General features: G+C 45.7%; 1 protein-coding gene across 1 annotated transcript in view; it reads right to left on the reverse strand.

Moving 5' to 3' along the window:
* Positions 1-20,318, reverse strand: part of MME (membrane metalloendopeptidase) — a 34,085-nt gene that overhangs the window by 6,343 nt on the left and 7,424 nt on the right. The window contains exons 4-20 of the mRNA XM_071438227.1: positions 18,563-18,724; positions 16,704-16,784; positions 15,939-16,034; positions 15,719-15,837; positions 14,942-15,007; positions 12,249-12,383; positions 10,794-10,895; positions 9,111-9,247; positions 8,922-9,015; positions 7,595-7,723; positions 6,089-6,187; positions 5,498-5,578; positions 4,734-4,837; positions 4,501-4,559; positions 1,469-1,588; positions 1,090-1,223; positions 102-167 (exon numbers count right to left, since the gene is read on the reverse strand). Of these exons, the coding sequence (XP_071294328.1) occupies positions 102-167; positions 1,090-1,223; positions 1,469-1,588; positions 4,501-4,559; positions 4,734-4,837; positions 5,498-5,578; positions 6,089-6,187; positions 7,595-7,723; positions 8,922-9,015; positions 9,111-9,247; positions 10,794-10,895; positions 12,249-12,383; positions 14,942-15,007; positions 15,719-15,837; positions 15,939-16,034; positions 16,704-16,784; positions 18,563-18,724 (1,784 nt within the window). The remainder of the gene's footprint in view (positions 1-101; positions 168-1,089; positions 1,224-1,468; positions 1,589-4,500; positions 4,560-4,733; positions 4,838-5,497; positions 5,579-6,088; positions 6,188-7,594; positions 7,724-8,921; positions 9,016-9,110; positions 9,248-10,793; positions 10,896-12,248; positions 12,384-14,941; positions 15,008-15,718; positions 15,838-15,938; positions 16,035-16,703; positions 16,785-18,562; positions 18,725-20,318) is intronic.

A 20,318-nucleotide genomic window follows, 5' to 3' on the forward strand; every position in this document is an offset into this window, starting at 1 on the left:
GTCCCTAACACAGAAATTGTGTTTCTTCTTCCAAGGCTCTGAAACTGACTTTCTTAATCTCTGATAGTTTCAGCTAAAATAGAGAAATTAATATTTCTTACCTTGTATGCTTGTCTCACACCCCCATTATCAGCAATGTTTTCTCCTAGTGTGTTGATTCCACTCAGCTGTAAAATAGAAAGGATTGGTTTCAAAAAAAAAAGCTCATCCAGGACCTGTAACACCAAACTTTGTGTATTTCCCAGTTTCTGAAGGCAAGAATTACCTTAAAATCTGAAGGTTTAGCAGTAGATTATGTTAAAATCTCTGAAAAGTCTTTATGTCCCTTGTCTCAAAATCCATGTTTTGAGATACTATTGTTTTTCTAATCCTCTTCCCCTCCAGGCAACTTTCTCAGCTCTGTATCTCTTACCCAGATTTTCTGCTACTTAGTCATTGCTCATTTATTCTTCCTCTTTTCTCCTTGTCTTTAACCCTCAGTTTCTTACCACAGTTCCAGTTAGAGGAAGTGGACAGAATCTGTAGTCTGTAGAACAAGTTAAAATTCAAACTCCAAACTGCTGAAATTGTCTGTTAACAGACATCAGCAAACCTGCTAGAAGGTATTTTTCTGTATAGTAGGCAAGTTCAGTAGCTTCATGGTAGCCAGAGAAGTAGAAGATCTCTATTTAGCAGGTATTCCTAAGTCAGTCAAATAGCACCAAAGATGATGAAGCTTTGATAATGGGAAACCTCTAATTCTATTTTTAAAAAATCCTTATTTTAAGATTTAGTCCATCATATTGATTAACGATAGTAAAAGCTGCAAAATCTAGAATCATCATTTGATTGAATTTAATGTGTGAATAAAAGGGCAGCAAAACACGCTGAAATTTTCTTCTCTATTTTTACTGGCCTGTCTCTGAGTTCCCACACTTCAGCCCATGTTTTGGGACAACCCCAGGGCTGGGAGTTTTATCTTCGCCCTGTCCTGTGTGATGGAATATACTGTCAGGCTGTAGGAAGGCAGCCAGTGGAACTGAGAGGAATAACTGCCTGTGCCCTCCACGCAGCTCTGTGAGCAGTGCTGCCTCCCCAGACAGGACCTACGTTCTGTCCACCTGCCAGGTCCCACGAGAAGTTCCCATACTGGTACACCATGCACTGGGACAGCTCCTTGAAATTCCGAGCTGATTCTTCACTCCACCAGTCCACGAGGTCTCCGTTCTCATTAAAATTCCTGCCTGTAACAGTGAGTTAAACAGAATTATTTGTACAAGAAAAGAGGGTTTGGTGCAGCGGGGAGGGGAGCGAGCAAGGCTTTGGGCTGTGCTCTTGGGAGAGCAATGCTGTAATGCCTCAGAAACGCAGGCTCCATGCTACACGTGGGGATTCTGCTCCCTGTTAGGTGCTCCTGGAAGGACTGAGCCCTGGAGCATGGCAGGCACCCTGAGCTCTGGGAGCTTGGCCAGGGCAGCCCGGGCCTCACCGTTGTCGTCGAAGCCGTGCGTGATCTCGTGCCCGATCACCATCCCGATGCCGCCGTAGTTCAGGGACCTGGGCTGGGAGGCACTGAAGAAAGGGGGCTGCAAAATGCCCGCAGGGAACACTGGAAAGGAAGCACAGTTAACATGGAAAAGGGAGCACAGTTAACACGGAAAAGGGAGCACAGTTAACACTGAAAAGGGAGCACAGTTAACACGGAAAAGAGAGCACAGTTAATACGGAAAAGGGAGCACAGTTAACACGGAAAAGGGAGCACAGTTAACATGGAAAAGGGAGCACAGTTAACACGGAAAAGGAAGCACAGTTAACACGGAAAAGGGAGCACAGTTAACACGGAAAAGGGAGCACAGTTAACACTGGAAAGGGAGCACAGTTAACATGGAAAAGGAGCACAGTTAACACTGGAAAGAGAGCGCAGTTAACACTGGAAAGGGAGCACAGTTAACATGGAAAAGGGAGCACAGTTAACACGGAAAAGGAAGCACAGTTAACACTGGAAAGGGAGCACAGTTAATACGGAGAAGGGAGCACAGTTAACACTGGAAAGGGAGCACAGTTAACACTGGAAAGGAAGCACAGTTAACACTGGAAAGGGAGCACAGTTAACACTGGAAAGGGAGCACAGTTAACACGGAAAAGGGAGCACAGTTAACACGGAAAAGGGAGCACAGTTAACATGGAAAAGGGAGCACAGTTAACATGGAAAAGGGAGCACAGTTAACATGGAAAAGGGAGCACAGTTAACACGGAAAAGGAAGGCACAGCACAGTCAAGGCCCTGCCCCATCACCCTGCAGGTACAGTGGGGCCAGGCCACGGTTATGGGCTTCAACCCCAACCACCCTGTTCCCTGGGATCTCCCAGCAGCAACAAGTGCCTGACACGTGGGAATGCTGTAGGACAGGAGAAACAGAGCAGCAGGACCACCCCCCCTCTTCAGACACTTCCAAAACCACGACCAGCTTTTGCTTTGTTACGCTTTTGCTCTGCAGGAAAAAGCAGTTTGTTCCAATTTACATCACTTAGCATTCACAGACTTCAGTCTCATCATTAAACAAACCTCACAACATTGTGAGAAGTGGGAGGGTGTCCCCCCAGAAGAATAGATTATTTGATCATTCCATCACAAATCAATCTCAGAGACAGGAATTTATTCTTCCCTTGAAAATACAAGTAACTCCCACTGGAATCAATAAAAATAGGCCAAGCTGTCAATAAAAGAACTGGAACAAAGCAGTTCCATTTACCCACTTCTCTGCTCATTTTTCTAGACTTCTTCTACAAAATAATTCATTTAAAAAGAAACCATGTTGCAATTCTGATCTTTTTATAAATTAAGAGTAATAAAATACTATAAAATATTCGGTTCCACTTAGTATCTTGAAGGCCTTTTCCTGTCTCCCTGCTGCCTCTGCAATATGAAGTTTTAATTCTCCCTGGGAAGGAGGTGGATGTAGCTCTACACAACTTAAACAGACAGAACTGGGTGACAATTCTCACACAGCAGAAGAAAGAAGATTGATGCTTCTTGCATTTCAGTATAAATCCAGTTCAGTTCTAGGGCTTTCTTTCAGGACAAGAAAGAGCCATGGGAAAACCAGAAAATAACAAAGAGGTTCGAAATCAGCCAGTTGTGCTGTGTGTCCAAGCTGCTGTCACAGCAGCCCCAGTGCAGTGCTAGTTTGGTGTGGAATGACTGTCCCACTGCTCTATCTGCTATCAGGGGGCACAGTGATGGTGTCAGCAGTGAGAGGAGCCACCTCTAGCTCCTCTAGCACAATCCCAGTGCTAGTTTGGTGTGGAATGACTGTCCCATTTCAATCTGCTATCAGGGAGCACAGTGATGGTGTCAGCAGTGAGAGGAGCCACCTCTGGCTCCTCTAGCACAATCCCAGTGCTAGTTTGCAGTGGAATGGCTGTCCCACTGCTCTATCTGCTATCAGGAAGCACAGAGGGTGTCAGCAGCATGAGGAGCCACCTCTGGAGCTGCTGTCTGTGGAAGCTCTGCCCCAGGACAGGGCCGGGGCTGTGCAGCCTCAGCCAGGTGCTCCTGAGGAACACACCAGGGCTGCCTGGCGCAGCTCAGCTCAGCTGCTCTTTGGGAGCTCAGTGGGTTCCTCGTGGTGTGAACTGCTGATGGAGCAGAGCAGGTCACACCACGCCCAGATGGAGCCACAGAGGCCCAGGTTCCCTACACACCATGCACAGAACTGCTCTTTAGAGGGTTTTTAAAGTCTAGTTCTAATTCAGACATCACTCTAAAGATCAGACTGCTTTAATTATCCTGTGCATGCCATAGTTGAAGGATGAGGTAAGAATTTATGACTCACATTAACTGCCAGTCACCAGTTTCAGTCTTCCACATCATGATTCCTTTCCTACAAATTACTGAACAAAGCTATTTCAAACAAAGCCTTCTGGAAGTTTTTGTGTTAACTGTTCAGTCAAGAGCTAAATGCTCACATCAAGAAATTATCTTGTTTCATTTCTGCGCAGAGCCCTGCAGGACAAGGATTTTCCATTTTCTTAGACTTGTTTTCAGGAATTACGGGTGGATCACTGTACCTCAGTGATGGCCTGGAAAGGACACTGCAGTCTGTGACATTTGGATGACTAAAATTTAAACACTATTTGCAGAATGGACGTGACAGAAATATTGAGATGCATAATTAATGTTGTGAAATGTTTCATGACTTGCAAGCCTTGCAGCACTGTGAGGGGGCTGGGATGGCTCACAAGATGAGAAACCTCGGGGCCTCCATGTGGTTCTAATCCTTAGCCAGAATGGACAGGGCTTTTTATTCCCATGGATGGTTTTGGATGGGTAGCCATGGATGGGTAGCCTGACATGAGGAATCTTTATACTCAAATCTGTTATAACAAGATCGTTTCAGTCCCTCATTTTAAAAGTACATACATACATATATAAAAAATATAAAAAAAATTAATATATTTATATAATAAATAAATATAAAAAAATAGATAATCTGGGCAACAATAAATAGGTAAACCTTACCTATCTGATTCCTACTTGCTGAGTAAAAAGCATTGACAACAGCAGCTCCACTTATCCACCTGGTAACACCAGAAGAATAAACGTTAGTATTTCAATTGTTAATGGCAATGTTAATGATTGCTAGAATAAGCCTAGAAACTGTATAACAGAATCACAGAATATTTGAAGTTGGAAGGTACCTTCTCCTGTGAAAACTGGACAAAAGACTAGACAGAGTATTATTAAATACTTACTCCTCTTTGTCCACCTTTTCTCTAAGCTTTTTCAACCTTTTCTTCTGGGTAAATACTAAATTTTGAATAATGTTTTCAAAGTATTCTTCTTCCTTGTAGTTCAACTAAAAAGAAAGGGAGAAGAGGAGTTAGTGGTGGTGTTACTGATTTGGGATAAAAGACACACGGATCAGGAAAATCTAGTCTTAAGTATGAAGCAACACATTTCTAAGAACATTTTTTTATCTACCATTAGACCTCGGTTTGCAGAGCTCTGCTACATCACAGAGTTGATATTGTAGCTGGATCTATGTTAGCAGCTGGGTACTTTTTCCAGAGCTCTTCATTCTCTCTTTCTGGACATATTTTGAGTGCAGTTCAGCCCTTGCTGGTGCTGCCCTCAACCCCTGGAGCTGCCTGCTGCAGACCAGCAGCTGCCACTTTGGTAAGGAGCAGCTCCAGCTCAGACAAAGCACGGAGCCAGCTCCGTGCCTGTGCAGGCACTGCCCCAGTGCTGGCCACTCTGTGCCAGGGCAATGCTGCCCTGAGCTCCACTGGCTCCGAGCTTGCCCTCACATAACCCAGCAGAATGTGGTCCTTGGAATGCCACCAGGGCCAGGCACATCCGCGTGTCCCATCTCGTGTCACATCCCAGGCTGGCTGGTCACACTCCCCCCTTCCCCCTGCAGCTGGGCACGCACAGGCCAGTGGGGCAAGGAAAGCAAATGACCCTTTTCTTCTCTGAAAGCCCTTTTCTAATTCCCCTGCCTGTTGTGCAAACTTACCTCCAGGTACTCACTGTTGAGCTTGTTGTCATCTGTCACGATCTCATCGGGATAACCAATCCTCTCTTTAATTGCTATTGCCTAGGGACAAGGGAATTTGATATCCATAGCAAATCCAGCCATGTTTTTAAATAATAAATTATATAAGAAAGGCAATATGGAAGCCACTGCAGAAACCACAGGATGTTAATTATATATAGATTTTGTTTAAATTTTTTATTCACTGAAAGCACAAGTTTATGGGTTTTATCCTGTTCCTCCTAATAGCTGGTCAAATCACCAGAAATCATTCCTTCTCATTTTCAGTATTCTTTTCCTGTAGATATTCATTATCTAGCTCCTTAATCACCGATTTGCCTGAAAGGTCTCACTCTTGTAGGCAGATTCTTCCTATTTTGTGTGCCTGTCTCCAGAGGCCCCTTCCCTTGGCCCCTTCCCTTGGAGTCCTAAACTGCTGTGCCTATATAAGCATAACTATAAATTTGTTGGTATTATAATATAGAAGTTACTGCTTATTTTTTGTCAGGACAAACAATTTAAATACTGATTTTTATAGAACTACACATTACCAATATTTCAGACAGAACTTACTTTTTGTTCTGCTCTCTTTTTGGTCTCTGCATCCATCCAGGGAAGTTCATCTAAGGTTTTTATAAAAACATCACGTATATCTGCAATCATTTCTTCAACCTGGAAAAAACACCAGAATGTTACAAACCCACAGAGTAAGAGGGTGGGCAATGCAGTTCAGTCATGCAGGGTTTACCATAACCTGATAGACATTGCCCCACTGGATGTTGTGCATCTGAGGGAATCGTTGTGTTTGTGCCAAGCCCAAAAACGGGTGGTTTCACACCAAGATTCCAGTGGTGATCACAGTCAACTAAGGCTTCACTTCAGGTCCATTTTCAGGAATTTTCTGTGTGGTTGGAGGCGAACAGAAATAACCAATTGTGCCCAGTGGTGGCAGGATGTGAACTGTGTCACTCTCAGAGAATCAGCGGCTGCTGGTGCCAGCGGGGGCAGCTCCTGGGATGTGAGGATGGGCTCCTGCACAGCTGCCCATGCACCTGGCTCAGAGAGCAGGCAGGGCTTCTTGCCTCCAGCTGTGCACCTGCAAGCCTCACATTTCACACTGTACTTGGTAAAAACCTGCATTTTTAAACCTTTGTAATAACCGGTATTGACATTGAAAATCAAGCCCACCTTGATTAAGCTGTAATAGAAAGTGCAACCAAAGCTGTGTCAGGAAGAGCATGGCTATAGGGATGTGCTTTTTGTTGATGGAGGGACAAAACTATTCTTTGTCTTTTTAAAAAGGAAAGAGCTTAGACATTTCTTTCCTTGATTAGGTGAAAAAGCTACTTTATAGGCTTAAGGGACTTCAAACTTAAGGATAGCTAATTGGATAGAAGCTAAAAAGTCTTGCTTGGGCAATTTACTAGAAAAAGAAGAGAACAAAGAAACTAATTGCTTTTGTGAGGTGTTTTACTAGGAGCAAAAATCTCTTGCACTTGGCTCGGGTTTTTTTTTTTGGTTGTTATTTTGCCTTTTATTAAACCTTTTTGTTTCTAACACTGCAACAGAAGCTATCCTGCTATTTTTATGTCTCCAAAGGTAGCTGATCTATCTTAGGTGAGTGATGGACCTCCAAGAGCTTATGAGACCTGGCTTGAGGAGGCTCCTATTCCTCATGGTGGTGATGAAGGTACCATCTCCTGTGAAAACTGGATAAAAGCCTAGACAGAGTATGATTAAATACTTAATGCCCCTGATGGAGTGCACTCGTGTCACTACAGGACACCACACGAGCGCTGTTCTCAAGGTGAAACAAGGGAAGTTTATTTTCTGACTCTAACATTTATAGATTTCTAAAAGTGACAGTGGATTGTGGAGGGTGACAGTGCCACCTCTCCAATGACACTGGACAATCCAACAGTCCATCAAATTTCTTTCTTCCACAAAAGAACACGAAACAGTGAGTTATTTACAGAAAGTGTGTGAGAAAGCTCGTTACAAGAATGTCAACATCAGAAGGCTTAGAAAATCTTAAAGAATCAGGGCGACACACTCGGGCTGAGGGGCTGAAGGCCTTACCACGTGCTTGCTGTCCCCAGCAAAGGCCTCCTCCACGTAGAGCCGGCCCACGGCGCTCTCCATGTTCCCGTTGACGTAGTTGGCGCAGCGGCGCCACACGGCGCTCTCGGAGGTGGTGCCGTAGAGGGCCTGTGGGACACACAGCAGGGCAAACGGGGCTAAACGGGGCTAAAGGGGGCTAAACAGGGCTAAACAGGGCTAAACGGGGCTAAACAGGGCTAAACAGGAGACACACAGCAGGCAAACGGGGCTAAACAGGGCTAAACGGGGCTAAACAAGAGACACACAGCAGGCATACGGGGCTAAATAGGGCTAAATGGGGCTAAACAGGGCTAAATGGGGTTAAACGGGGCTAAACAGGGCTAAATGGGGCTAAACGGGGCTAAACAGGGCTAAATGGGGCTAAATGGGGCTAAACGGGGCTAAACAGGGCTAAACAGGGCTAAACAGGGCTAAATGGGGCTAAACGGGGCTAAACGGGGCTAAACAGGGCTAAACAGGGCTAAACGGGGCTAAACAGGAGACACACAGCAGGTAAACAGGGCTAAACAGGGCTAAACGGGGCTAAACAGGAGACACACAGCAGGCATACGGGGCTAAACAGGGCTAAACGGGGCTAAACAGGGCTAAATGGGGTTAAACGGGGCTAAACAGGAGACACACAGCAGGCAAACAGGGCTAAACAGGGCTAAATGGGGCTAAATGGGGCTAAACAGGAGACACACAGCAGGCAAACAGGGCTAAACAGGAGCTCCTCCACCTCTGTGCACACACCCAGTCCATACCCGGCCAGGGCACTTAGCTGCACTCACTCTAACAGGAGGATCACTAGGAAAACTCTTTCAAAGGAAGAAGTTCTGCTGTGGGAATACAAAGAACTTCCATGCCCAGTTGCTGAAATTGCTCAGCATTTCCTTAAAAGCACTAAGCTGTCAGCAGGATCGAAGGACTGGAAACCAAGACTGGGGCCATGATGTTTGCCTCGAATATATTCCCTTGGATGATGAAGAGTTTCTAACAAGGCAGTCAGAACTGTAATGCCTTGCAAATAAATGTGACTGTTCTGATACTAAAATGGGGATTAATTTAGATTCAGAAAAACAAGAGACCAGGTACCAGAGCAGTGCTTTCAAATCCACTCAGCTATCAGGCATAAATCCCATAAATTATAGATACACTCCAGCAGAGGCTCAGCAAACACATCTGGCTTTTGTGTGCAAAATCCAAAATACATTAAATATTTATATCCTACACCTACATAAAAAAACTATCTTCTGTGGCTCACAAAAGCCATCATTACAACTTAGGGAGAGGTGAATTTCTGCACCTTACGGAAAGCATTCCTCGTGTCCTTGTAGTCCCGGCTGAGGCTGTTGACAAGATCCATGACAAACCGCCAGGCCATGTAATTCTGAAGGTCTCTGTTTAACAAAACAACCACAATAAGCTGGTGATGTTTTGAGGCTTTTGAAGTTTTCTGGAAAGAAAATGCAAATACCACACTCAACACACCTACCTGGAGGAGTATTTTAGGAGAACAGACCTGAGGTTGAGCAGGTAGTCAGGGTCATAAACAATGACGTGTTCCGTGTTGTCAACGTTGATTTGCACAGTTGACATGATGGCATTTATGAATTCTGACCAGTTGAACTCCTGGAAAATCAACATGCATTATGATAGGGTTCGATCATAAACAGTTTAAGTATGTTTGCATGACACAGCTGCTCTGCCTTTAGTTTCCCTAATATTTGCACTACTTATAAATGGGGTCATTGTAATAATATCTGGCCTGAGATCATTTTATAGCTCTAGAAATGTTGTTAACATAGGGGGGTATTTGGCAGAAGGGGTAGAGAAATTGCTTTGATTCCAAACTAACACAATTTTTTTTTAATTTTTAAAGTTTCTGTTCTGCCTATTACTTTAAAAAGTGTTGGTGATTTTTCCCTGCCTGTGTCTTTGGAAAGGTTTATTGGAAGAGGTAATGTCTTCCATCAGAGTGGAGGTAGCTGAGGAGAGCAGATAAGCTTTCAGGAGCAGTCACTGCAGGTCTGGGAGAGAAGCAGCAAACTCCAGGCTAATCTTGGGAATAATTGCTGTTCTATCCTTAGACATTACAACACTACCAACTCCCATCAAGTGTCTTTTGAGCATTTTGGAATAAATTTAAATTAGTGCTGATCTGCAGCACCCCCCAGGCACTAATAATAACCAGGGCAATGCCACTCCATGACAGGAGTTGTTGTTTTCTGACAGGATGACTGTAATGGTAACCAACTACACCTGTGGGAGACGGTGAATTATGAAACCAATTAAACCAGGCAGGAGGGAACTGTCAGAGAATTAAAGTCAACAAAATTGCAGTGAATATGAAAAAGTGCCAGGAATAACAGTGTTTCATTGCACCTTACTGGCCTCAGAAACCTCAATAAAAGTCATGAGAATAAAAACTGCCCATGTTCAGTACGACATTATGTTCCTGGGGAGACAGAGCTGTGTTAGCAAAGCTTGGGCTGGTTCTCAGCTGCTCTCTGGTGCCATGAGTTGAAGGCTGCCCTCACAAACAGCACATGGCTCCAGGTGAGAGCAGAGCTGGCACATCCCGGGGGAGCTGCAGTGGGAGGGATGTGGAGAGCTGCCCTATTTCATGGGCCTGACAGCCTGGGCTCCTTGCTGCTTGCCCTGGGAGCAATAATTACAGAAGCAATGCTGGACAAACTGGATTTCTGTTCTGGATCTGCAGCTCTGGATGAACAGAGCGGGGCTGAGTATTCACTCAACATCCCTGAAGCAGCTGGTGGCTGCAGGCTGGACTCCAGTCCTGGGCCATAAACCCATGAGGATAAGGAACAGGATCAGAGAACCACAGAATGGTTTGGGTTGGAAGGGATCTTAAAGATCATCTATTTGAACCCCCTGCCATGGGCAGAGACACCTCCCACTGGAAATGGTTTTTTCCTTTGTACTTTTCCATCTTTTTATGGTGAGGCCAATGGGAAGATGCACCTTCAGGTTAGGAGAAGCAGTGGGTACAGAATGTGCATACAGCTCAGTGTCATCAGAAGAGCAAGAAGGACTGTGCACATGAGGGATCCTGTTCAATTGCAAATATGTCTTTAACAGAAAAAAATCCAGGCTTCATTGTTTAATCCCATCAGTGATAAATTAGAGGTTAAATACCAGGTTATTGATCACTCACCTTATGATTGATTACCAGTGAGAAGTTCTTTTGGAGTTGTGCCAAGGTCATTTTATTGTACAGCAGAAGTGGATCATTTCTGTCTTCAGATTTTGTTGTTGCCTGCCAGAGTTAATCAGGAGAAGATTACTGAGTGTATTAGTGAGTTCCCAGGAGTTTTGGTTCTGCTCAGGGTGTGCTGCTGCCCTGTGTGTTCTTTGTGACCCACAGCACGGCTGGGGAGGCACAGCCCCAGCTCACCCAGCTCTGTGCTGCTCTGGGCACTGGCACTTTGCACTGCTGAGTTCAACATCTGCATCTACAGCAGTAGATTTTACCCTTTTCAAGTGCTTTGAAAAATCAGTTATGCCAAGCCTCCTTTCATCCTTCTCTTCCACTTCCTCTTTCCTATTCTATTGTGCATTCAGTGGGTTTTTTTCTGTGTTTTTTAAACAAACTCCCAAGAGCACAATGCCAGCTCTCTTCAGTCACGTTGAGGCTGATGCTGAGGTTTGGATGAAAGGTTAAAATCCCAGGCAGTGGCAGCTGCCCCAGCACCAGCTGGGCCCCACCAGCAGCAACTGCTGCAGGGACATTGCAGGCATGAGTTCCCCTCATGCTCCTCTTTAAAGCCTTTCTTCAATGAATTCCCTTTTTGATAATAATTGCCCATTTCTGATCCAGGCCCAGAGGTGTGTTTCTCACGAAAATGAAGAAAATCCAAATCAGATGGCTTTAGTTTATATAAATGCTTTTCCCAAGTATGTGACCTTACTATCAGTGTAACTTCAAAAATAGCTGAAGCTATAAAATATGTATTCAGCCTATTTCATGGTCACCCTCAGCTTCAGGTCCTGCTACAATGGTTAATAATAATGAGCCACGCTTTGCTCGTGAATGCCTTTGGTTTTCTCCATGCACATTCAATCCCTCCCTATTCCTCCAAAGTCAAATTCATGATATTATTTTTCCTTTGCCCTTTTCTTTTAAGGGAGAACAGTGTTTGGTAAAAAATGCCCTTGGAACAATCAGCATTGTGGAGCAGCTTGTGCAGCACAAACATGACTTTGTGCTCACAGCAGGCCAAGGGCTGGGAATCTGCTGCTCTGGGATCCAAACAGCCCACAGGGAAACGGGACAAAGGGAGGAGAGGCCCCACTGTTCGAAGCATCTCCCAAAACTCACGCTCTAAACCACATTAACCAAACCCCAAGTCTGTCTCTCTCTGCTCTTGCAAGGCTTCTGTGAGCAGATCAGGATAAAACATTTTGTTGTTTGGGAAACAGCTGCCTCAGATACTTTCCCTGGCTCCTCCCAGGACACAGCTGCTCCTTCAGGTGTAACAGGCTCTGTGCATTTCTACTCCCACGAAACAGCAGCAGCAAGGAGCTTAACCACTCACTGCACAGTCAGCTCTCTTTGGTATTATGAAAAAAGCCAGTTATTTAAAGGACAGTTTAAAGAAGTTTTTCTTACATTGGCAATCTCTTTCTCCAGCTCCATAACTCTTCTCATTTGTGCAGAAATGTCGCTCTCATTGACAGGAATATTTCTTTCTTGTCGGATTAGTTTAGCTACAGAAGTCATGAAATCAACATAGGCAGAACATGCCTGCAGGAAAAAACAGGAACAGTTTAAAGACAAAACTCTTCCAAGGAGAGCACATCTTGATTATCTCCAAGATTTCACCTTCATTTTTATGAACTACAGTTCTTCATTCCTTATTTAAACAGGTCAATTTTATCAGAAATACTGTTAGGTCACAACTAGAAATTAACTGTGAGCATTCCCTGATGGAGCCCTGCTGGGTAACTGGAGCACTGTTCAAAGCTGAACACTCCCAATGACTGCACTGTTTTCATTATTTAGAATGAGACATTTGTATGTCCATATTTAAACCGTCACCCATGTTTTTTCTAGCTCACTTTAATTACAACTTCCAAAAATACCATTTCCAAAGAGCTGTGTTCCCAGGAACATAAACCGAGGGAATTTGCTTTGTGGGAAAAGCTCTCCCAGAAGCTGTGAACCTCCCCCAGTGCTTCTTGGAACAGCTAGAACTCACATTTCTGTATGCAAAGTTAGGTATACTACAGACCATTTATATGAACTCTAACATTAAAGAGTTCAGTAATGATAAGAATGTAAATACAGCAGCAAATTTTCTGAAATACCACACAGCCAAATATCTTAAGGTGTCATTATATTTTATGGAACCTCTGTTTTATTGTAATTCCATTATTATTTGTAATTCTAGTTCCTCATTTGTAAGTCACACTCATTTTTCTATCAACAGAAATGCTGTTTTCAATATTCCTTTTCAATGCAAATAAAAAACCATGCACAGTGCTGGATCAGCTATCAAATAATAAATCTGTTTTATGCAACATAACCTACCAAAGCAGTGATTAAAGCTAGGATTAATAAGGTGTGCATGTCATCAGCTTTACTGATAGGAGTATTTTGGTACATTCAGCTCCTAAGGCAGGGGACACACCTCTCTAATGAGTGCTGCATGTGAGCAATCCTTCCCTGTCCCCTCCTGGGCACCTTCCCTGCCAGGCTGTGCCCACCTGGGGCTGTGCCCACCTGGGGCTGCCAGCAGGGACAGGGACAGGGACAGGGACAGGGACAGGGACTGGGCTCAGCTGCCCAAAGGGCTCAACTCCCAGGGCCAGTTACAAGCAGGAGAGATCACCTCAGAAATAGAAAAGCCCATGAAACCACGGACAGCTACAACAAGTCACAAAAGACAGTGCATAGCAGCACTGTAAAAGGCATCATGAAATTCTATATAGCTATTACCTCAAACCAGTGATTTTTAGGTACCAATCAGTGACTTTATGTTTCTGGTGAATGCAGCTCTGAAGTCAGGTAGCAAAGAACTAAGTCAGCTAATTTCATCTGGACTGTATAAATAGCCCAGCACTTTCAGTGGAAACTTAAGGCATTGGAATCCCTCCTGTGTGAGCAGAGCCATCCTGTATCTTACAAGAGAAAAAGATTTTGAAATGATCTCATTGGCAGGTTCCAGCTGTGGCTCTGGGGCGGGCAGTGCTGCTGGGGACAGAGGAGGCAGAGATGGTTTTGCTGTGTGCAGCTCCTGCAGTGGAATAAGAGCAGGAAGCAGAGCCAGGACAGGAGAGCAGGGCTGGGAGGGAGCAGCTCTGCGTGGAGCAATGACACTGGGACACTGGGAACCTGCTGCCATGATAAAGCTGTTTTCCAGCAGTGTTGCCTCCTCCACTTTCCAGCAGTGCCGAGCTGATACTCAGGTAGGTCAGAGGACAGGAATGGTCTCTCAGTTAACACAACACATGGAAGGCACAGACTGTGCAATGTGAGTCAGCTCCTAAAGGCCATCTCACATGGAACTGGGCAGTTCAGATGGCAATGATTGTCTTAATGAGCATATGATCTGTAATTAAATGTAATCACTATTAACTGTTGGCACATCAGCAAAATACCTACAAAGCCCAAACGGCCTGTACACTTTCTCATTGCTTCTGCATTTAATTGCACAGAAGGAATGCGGTTAATTAAAGGTCACTGTCGTAGCAGTTTCAGCTCCATGACTTCAGCACAGACACCCATGAGCTCTCAAGGACTTAAAGCTCATCCAAGATTAGCAACAGGGATACAGTGTCAGTGCTAACAGGTTAATGAGACCCGCAGAAGTAATGAGCAAACAAGAATTAAAGGAGACCATGCAAGGTTTCAGGTGTCTGAGCCATTTCTGTGCTATCACATCCTTTTGCTGCTGTGTTTGTTTGTGCTCAGCAGTTGGGGCAGGAGACTGTGATCTTTTCAGATCTTTCATGCAGCAAAGTGTCTCTCTGGTTCTGAGTGTTCTGTTTTTCTTCCCAAGCCTGTTCCTGCTGGAAGTTCACCTGCAGCAGCTGCTGCCAGTCGGCCACAGCTCAGAAGTGACCTCCTTTCTGCAGTGACACAACAGGGCTGCTCATGGCCACTTGGATTCTGCCTAAATACAGCTCTGACAGTCGGGGGATAGCTCTTGATCCAGCTGTGAAGCTGTGATGCTCTGTAACAAAGCTAATTTGTTTCATGTTTTATCTCCTTCCAAAAGGTCTTAAAAAGTCAAGGAGCTGCCTTGAAAATAGAGGCTGAAACAGGAGCAGTGTCCCCAGGGTGTGCCAGCTGCCCCTCACCTCTTGGTATGCCCCAGTGCACTCGTAGTAGTCCCGGGAAGGCAGCCCCAGCCCAGGCTGGTCGATCTGTAAAGGCAAAGAAAAACCAGAAGTGCTCAAGGGGAAATGGCAGAGCCCTGCACTCTTCTTTTGGTAACTACAGCTGCTGATGCTTCACTGGACAGATTATTTTCTGGCCACAGTGGCATTCCTCTCTCTTCTTGTTGCCCACCTTTTTCAATTGCCCACCCTGCCCAACTATTTTAATTCTTGTTAAACTCTTTGTTTTTTCTTTTCAATCTTTTCTTCTCCTGTTGCCGAACACTGCAAGGCACTGGCAGCCAGTGTGACAACAGGTGAGCCACAGGTGACAGAACAGCCCAGAGACAAGCCAGGCAGCTCCTGCATCTCTGGAATCCCTGCACGTGAGGGCCCATCCACCCCTGGCAGGAGAGATTGGCCCTTGCTGCCCCAACTGCTGCATCCCAGCAGTGGCAGGCCCTGCCCTGTCTGCATGTTCAGGTTTCAGAGGTGACCTTTCTGTCTCTGTCACTCCTGTCTCACTGGCAGTAACACTGGAGGAGCACACAGAACAAAGCTGTCAGCTGGGAGAGCAGACAGGGAGCTGTGAAACCCAGAGTCCCAGCTGAAAACCACATTAACTCACAAATTCATCTACAGAGTACTCGGGTCAAATTCGGATCACTGATATTTCTCCTTGCTAACTTTTATGTCTGTGCTTCCAGTTATTTGCTGCACTTTTGTGATCAAAAGGCCATGGCACCCAGGCAGACTTACGTGAATGATATGTGCTGTGGAATTTTTATCGTCTGTGCCAACAAAAAAATTAATAAGGACCTTTTTTCCATATCTGGAGTTGAGCTGTGCAATAGCTGTCTCAGCTGTCCAAGCAGTACCTAAGCAAATGGAAGGTATAGTCAGTCTGTATTTTTAGTAAGCAATAAATTAAATAATTCAGATATTTTCACAAAAAGGAAATAAGCACAGGTTATCTCACCATAGGAATCATCCCAGTTAGTTGTTGCTACAGGCCACTCAGACACATTTGGCAATAAACTAATTAGAGGACTTCCACCTCGGAGATCAATAGCAGCTTTTGGAAAAGACAAAATGAGTTACCATGACATTTTAAACCCCACAAATGTTATATATTATCACATATATTATAATGAGTTCAGAAAAATGAAGCTGAGAACAGTTTCCCCCATCGCCACAGCAGCAGTTTGCTGTGATGTATGACTGTGCCTTAACATTTAATGTAAAAATGTTCCAGTCACAAACAGCATATGCAGAGCCTTGAGACCATGACATTGAAGTACTTTCTTCTTTTCTCTCTGCAGATAGCTTGAAATAATAGTTTTGAAAAGTATTCATACTATTACAGAAACTATAAAGATATGATTTAGGAAGCACTGCAAACTGTTTTACTGCTCTTTGTTCCAGTGGCAGAGCCTGGTGTGCCAGGTAGCTTTCACTTCATCCCTGCTAGCTTCTACAAAAGAAGTTAACTCCCATTTAACTGAAAGGCTTTGAGTTTATGTATCTGCAGCAAATTAGTAACTGAAGAGTTGCCTAAAACACCTAAGGTAGTAAAGCAGGAGGTACAACACCAGTGTTACTGCTGGCATTCTGACTGGGCTCTATAGAATAGACACATTTCAGTTTTCACACAGGATATTATCTGAGAAAGGATGCACAGAATGGGACACCCTTTGGGTGCTGCTGGGGTATCCTGTAGGCAATGGCCTCAGGGGACACTTACTTTCATTTATGCAGGACCTGTAGAGGGTTTTTGCCTTCTGCACTGCTGGGATATCGTTGGTGCTGGGGGTGTCGAGGACATCTGAAACACACACAGTGAGTCATGGTCACTGCTGCTCTGCCATGGTCACTGCTGCTCTGCCGTGGTCACTGCTGCTCTGTCATGGTCACTCCTGCTCTGCCATGGTCACTGCTGCTCTGCCATGGTCACTGCTGCTCTGCCGTGGTCACTGCTGCTCTGTCATGGTCACTCCTGCTCTGCCATGGTCACTGCTGCTCTGCCGTGGTCACTGCTGCTCTGTCATGGTCATTGCTGCTCTGTCATGGTCACTCCTGCTCTGCCATGGTCACTGCTGCTCTGCCATGGTCATTGCTGCTCTGTCATGGTCACTCCTGCTCTGCCATGGTCACTGCTGCTCTGTGCTGGTCACTGCTGCTCTGCCATGGTCATTGCTGCTCTGTGCTGGTCACTCCTGCTCTGCCATGGTCACTGCTGCTCTGTGCTGGTCACTCCTGCTCTGTCATGGTCACTGCTGCTCTATCATGGTCACTGCTGCTCTGTCATGGTCACTCCTGCTCTGCCATGGTCACTGCTGCTCTGCCATGGTCACTCCTGCTCTGCCATGGTCATTGCTGCTCTGTCATGGTCACTCCTGCTCTGCCATGGTCACTGCTGCTCTGCCATGGTCATTGCTGCTCTGTCATGGTCACTCCTGCTCTGCCATGGTCACTGCTGCTCTGCCATGGTCATTGCTGTTCTGTCATGGTCATTGCTGCTCTATCATGGTCACTCCTGCTCTGCCATGGTCACTCCTGCTCCATGCTGGTCACTCCTGCTCTGCCATGGTCACTCCTGCTCTATCATGGTCACTCCTGCTCTATCATGGTCACTCTGCTCTGTGCTGGCAGGCTCTGAGGAGCAGGGCTGGGCCAGGAGAGCTCCATGCTGGTCACTCCTGCTGTGTCATGGTCACTCTGCTCTGCCATGGTCACTCTGCTCTATCATGGTCACTCTGCTCGTGCTGGCAGGCTCTGAGGAGCAGGGCTGGGCCAGGAGAGCTCTGTGCCCAGCCCAGGGAGGCTCTGCCCTTCAGCTGAGGGGAAAGCTCTGCAGGTGAAGGGCCCTGCAGTGGCTGCAGCCTGTGCTGGGATGTGGAACAGAGCCAGTAGATAACTCTCTAGGATCCCTGGGTGAAATACAATGCTCTGACTCCTCAGGGACAGGTTTTAAGCAACCAGGCTATTGTGTGAAGACACAGCTGGCAAAACCAGGAGATAGGCAAAGTAAAAACAAAAAGGATATTTAGCCTGGAGAGAATGGGCTGGAGAGTGTTACATGAGTACAGACTGCCTTCTTGGACTCTGTTATTTTCACCTGAAAAAAGGGACGGTGAAGAATTTGATACTGTTGATATGGCAGGTAGGGAAATAGCTTCCCTGCTCTTTGGGCTTTCTGATGGAACACAGATAGGCAGGGCATGGGCTGCCAGAGAGCAGCTTGCAGCTTTTCAGCTGATGTGGACACAGACAGACCGCTCCCTCCTCCTCCTCCTCCTCCTCCTCCTCCTCCTCCTCCTGCACCTGCCAGGTGCTGTCGCTGGGCAGGCTCAGGGTGGGGACTGCAGCTGGTCTTATCTGCAGATAGCAGCAAGGGCAGGTCTGCTCAGCTCTGCTCCAGTGTCAGACACAGCAGCACACTCCCAGAGCCCTCAAACACTTTGGGGTAGATTTGTCCTGAAGCAAACACAAAAAAACCTGAAGTATCTGGTAGCATTTTAAGCTTTGCTAGAAAACTACAACTTCTTGGGATAACACGTAAGGCCAAGCAGAAACTTTATTTAGTCCCCAAACTGCACTGACCTTTTAGAACAACTTCTAGTTCGTCTCTCAAAATGTCAAAGTTGCTATAACGGGAGCTGGTCTCGGGGATGACGTTCCTCTTGAGCCACCCCCCGCACGCGTACTGGTAGAAGTCCTGGCAGGGTCTGGCACTGGGGTCCATGTTCTCCAGGATCCTGGCAGCTGCAGACACAGACACATTTTGCACACACTGCACCCTGTCTCTCAGCAGGGAGGTCATAAATGTACTCAGTTCAGGATAGGCTCAAGCGTACTTGGGTGTTCTAGAGCAAACAAAGTTCTCAGCGGCGAACAAGGAATTGCTATTCCTGTGCTGACCACACTGCCACACTTTCCAGTTGGCTGTGTTTACTGGTGGTAAACTGACAGATGTTCCTGCTCCCTGTGAGTGGTCACTCGGCTCTAAATAAAATGTAGGATGTTTCATTTACCCTTCACCTGGCCTTCTTTGTACTGAAACGTGGTGAAAAGGGACATGAAAAGCACAAGGCATAGCACAGGTTAATTATTCACTGTAATGTAATTTTGGTCATTAAGTATGATTTAGACTCAATTCAATCCTGTCTATTTCAATCAAATACTGGCTTTGTTGGACTATTTCAGTTCTTGTCAGGAAAGGTTTTTCTATTAATGCCTTCTGGAAGCTACACTCATTATTAGACCTGCTCCCCATTTTACTCTAGAGCTGATCCTGCCTCTTGCTATCCCTTTGACTCCCTGGAGTGGCTTGTCCAGGACTGGCCAGTCACTGACCAGTAGTGACAGGGATTCTCAGTGAAATCCAACTCCTTGATGGCAGCTTCCCAGCTGCTGCCCATAAACCCCCTGGGCTTCTCCCTGTACCTATTCCTATCCCACCCAGACTGCTTCTACCACCAGTGTGTCAGAACAGAGTCTGTCACAGAAAAGGGAGATCTTGGGAGTCAGGCAGGAGCTAGGGATACCTCTGAATTTCCCAGGATACTGAATATTCTTCCCATTTTTCTGACATTATTTTTAGTAAATTATGAGGCTTGTGATTTCAAGTGTTCATTCCTCCACATGGGCAAGTCAAATATTTATAGTTATTTTTCCAGTACTTTCAATATTTTCCATGTCTCTTGTGCTGGTGGAAATGGAGACACAGTCTGTGGTGTTTGTGTTGGTTTGCCTGCCCCATTTTTCTGTTGGCTCAGGAGTGTTACATTCTAGGCCAACATCTGATGGTTTTACAATGTTCCAGCTCCTGCAAGATGGAAATAGCCATGGACAGGTGCATTTTCAACCTCAGACTGCTTCTGTAGCATAAAACCCACTGTGGAAATAGATGCAAAGCCTCCTAGTGATGGTTTCCTTTCTGAAGTCAATGGCCTCAGGGTGACTTCTATTTGAAGGGACACAGGATCACGCCAGCAGCCAGAGACTGGGAAATTCAGTCATGTTCTTACTAACTGTGACACTTGCTGCAGCCCCAAGTGCTCTGGGATTCTGGAAGCTCTGGTGCTGGTTTCTGTCCTTTTTCCCTGTTTCAGTTAGGGGAAGGGGAGCGTTTTGAATGCTGCAGTTTATTCCTGTCCTAACTCCACCAATTTGCTCTGAAAGAGGAAAGTTGTAACTATTCCTGCCATCTCCTGTTTTAAGGGCATCCCTCTGATCTCTCTGCCAGGCTGAGGCAGCCCCTGTCCCTTGGATGCCCTTGGCATGTGTCAGCCCAGCAGCACAGACTTTCCTAGCCAGGAGTGGGCACCCAGCCCTGCCAAACAGTAACAGCAGGACA

The sequence above is a fragment of the Agelaius tricolor genome, unplaced genomic scaffold (assembly GCF_023055355.1).
Source record: "Agelaius tricolor isolate 1412-34295 unplaced genomic scaffold, bAgeTri1.0.p SCAF_12, whole genome shotgun sequence".
Classification (NCBI taxonomy): domain Eukaryota; kingdom Metazoa; phylum Chordata; class Aves; order Passeriformes; family Icteridae; genus Agelaius; species Agelaius tricolor.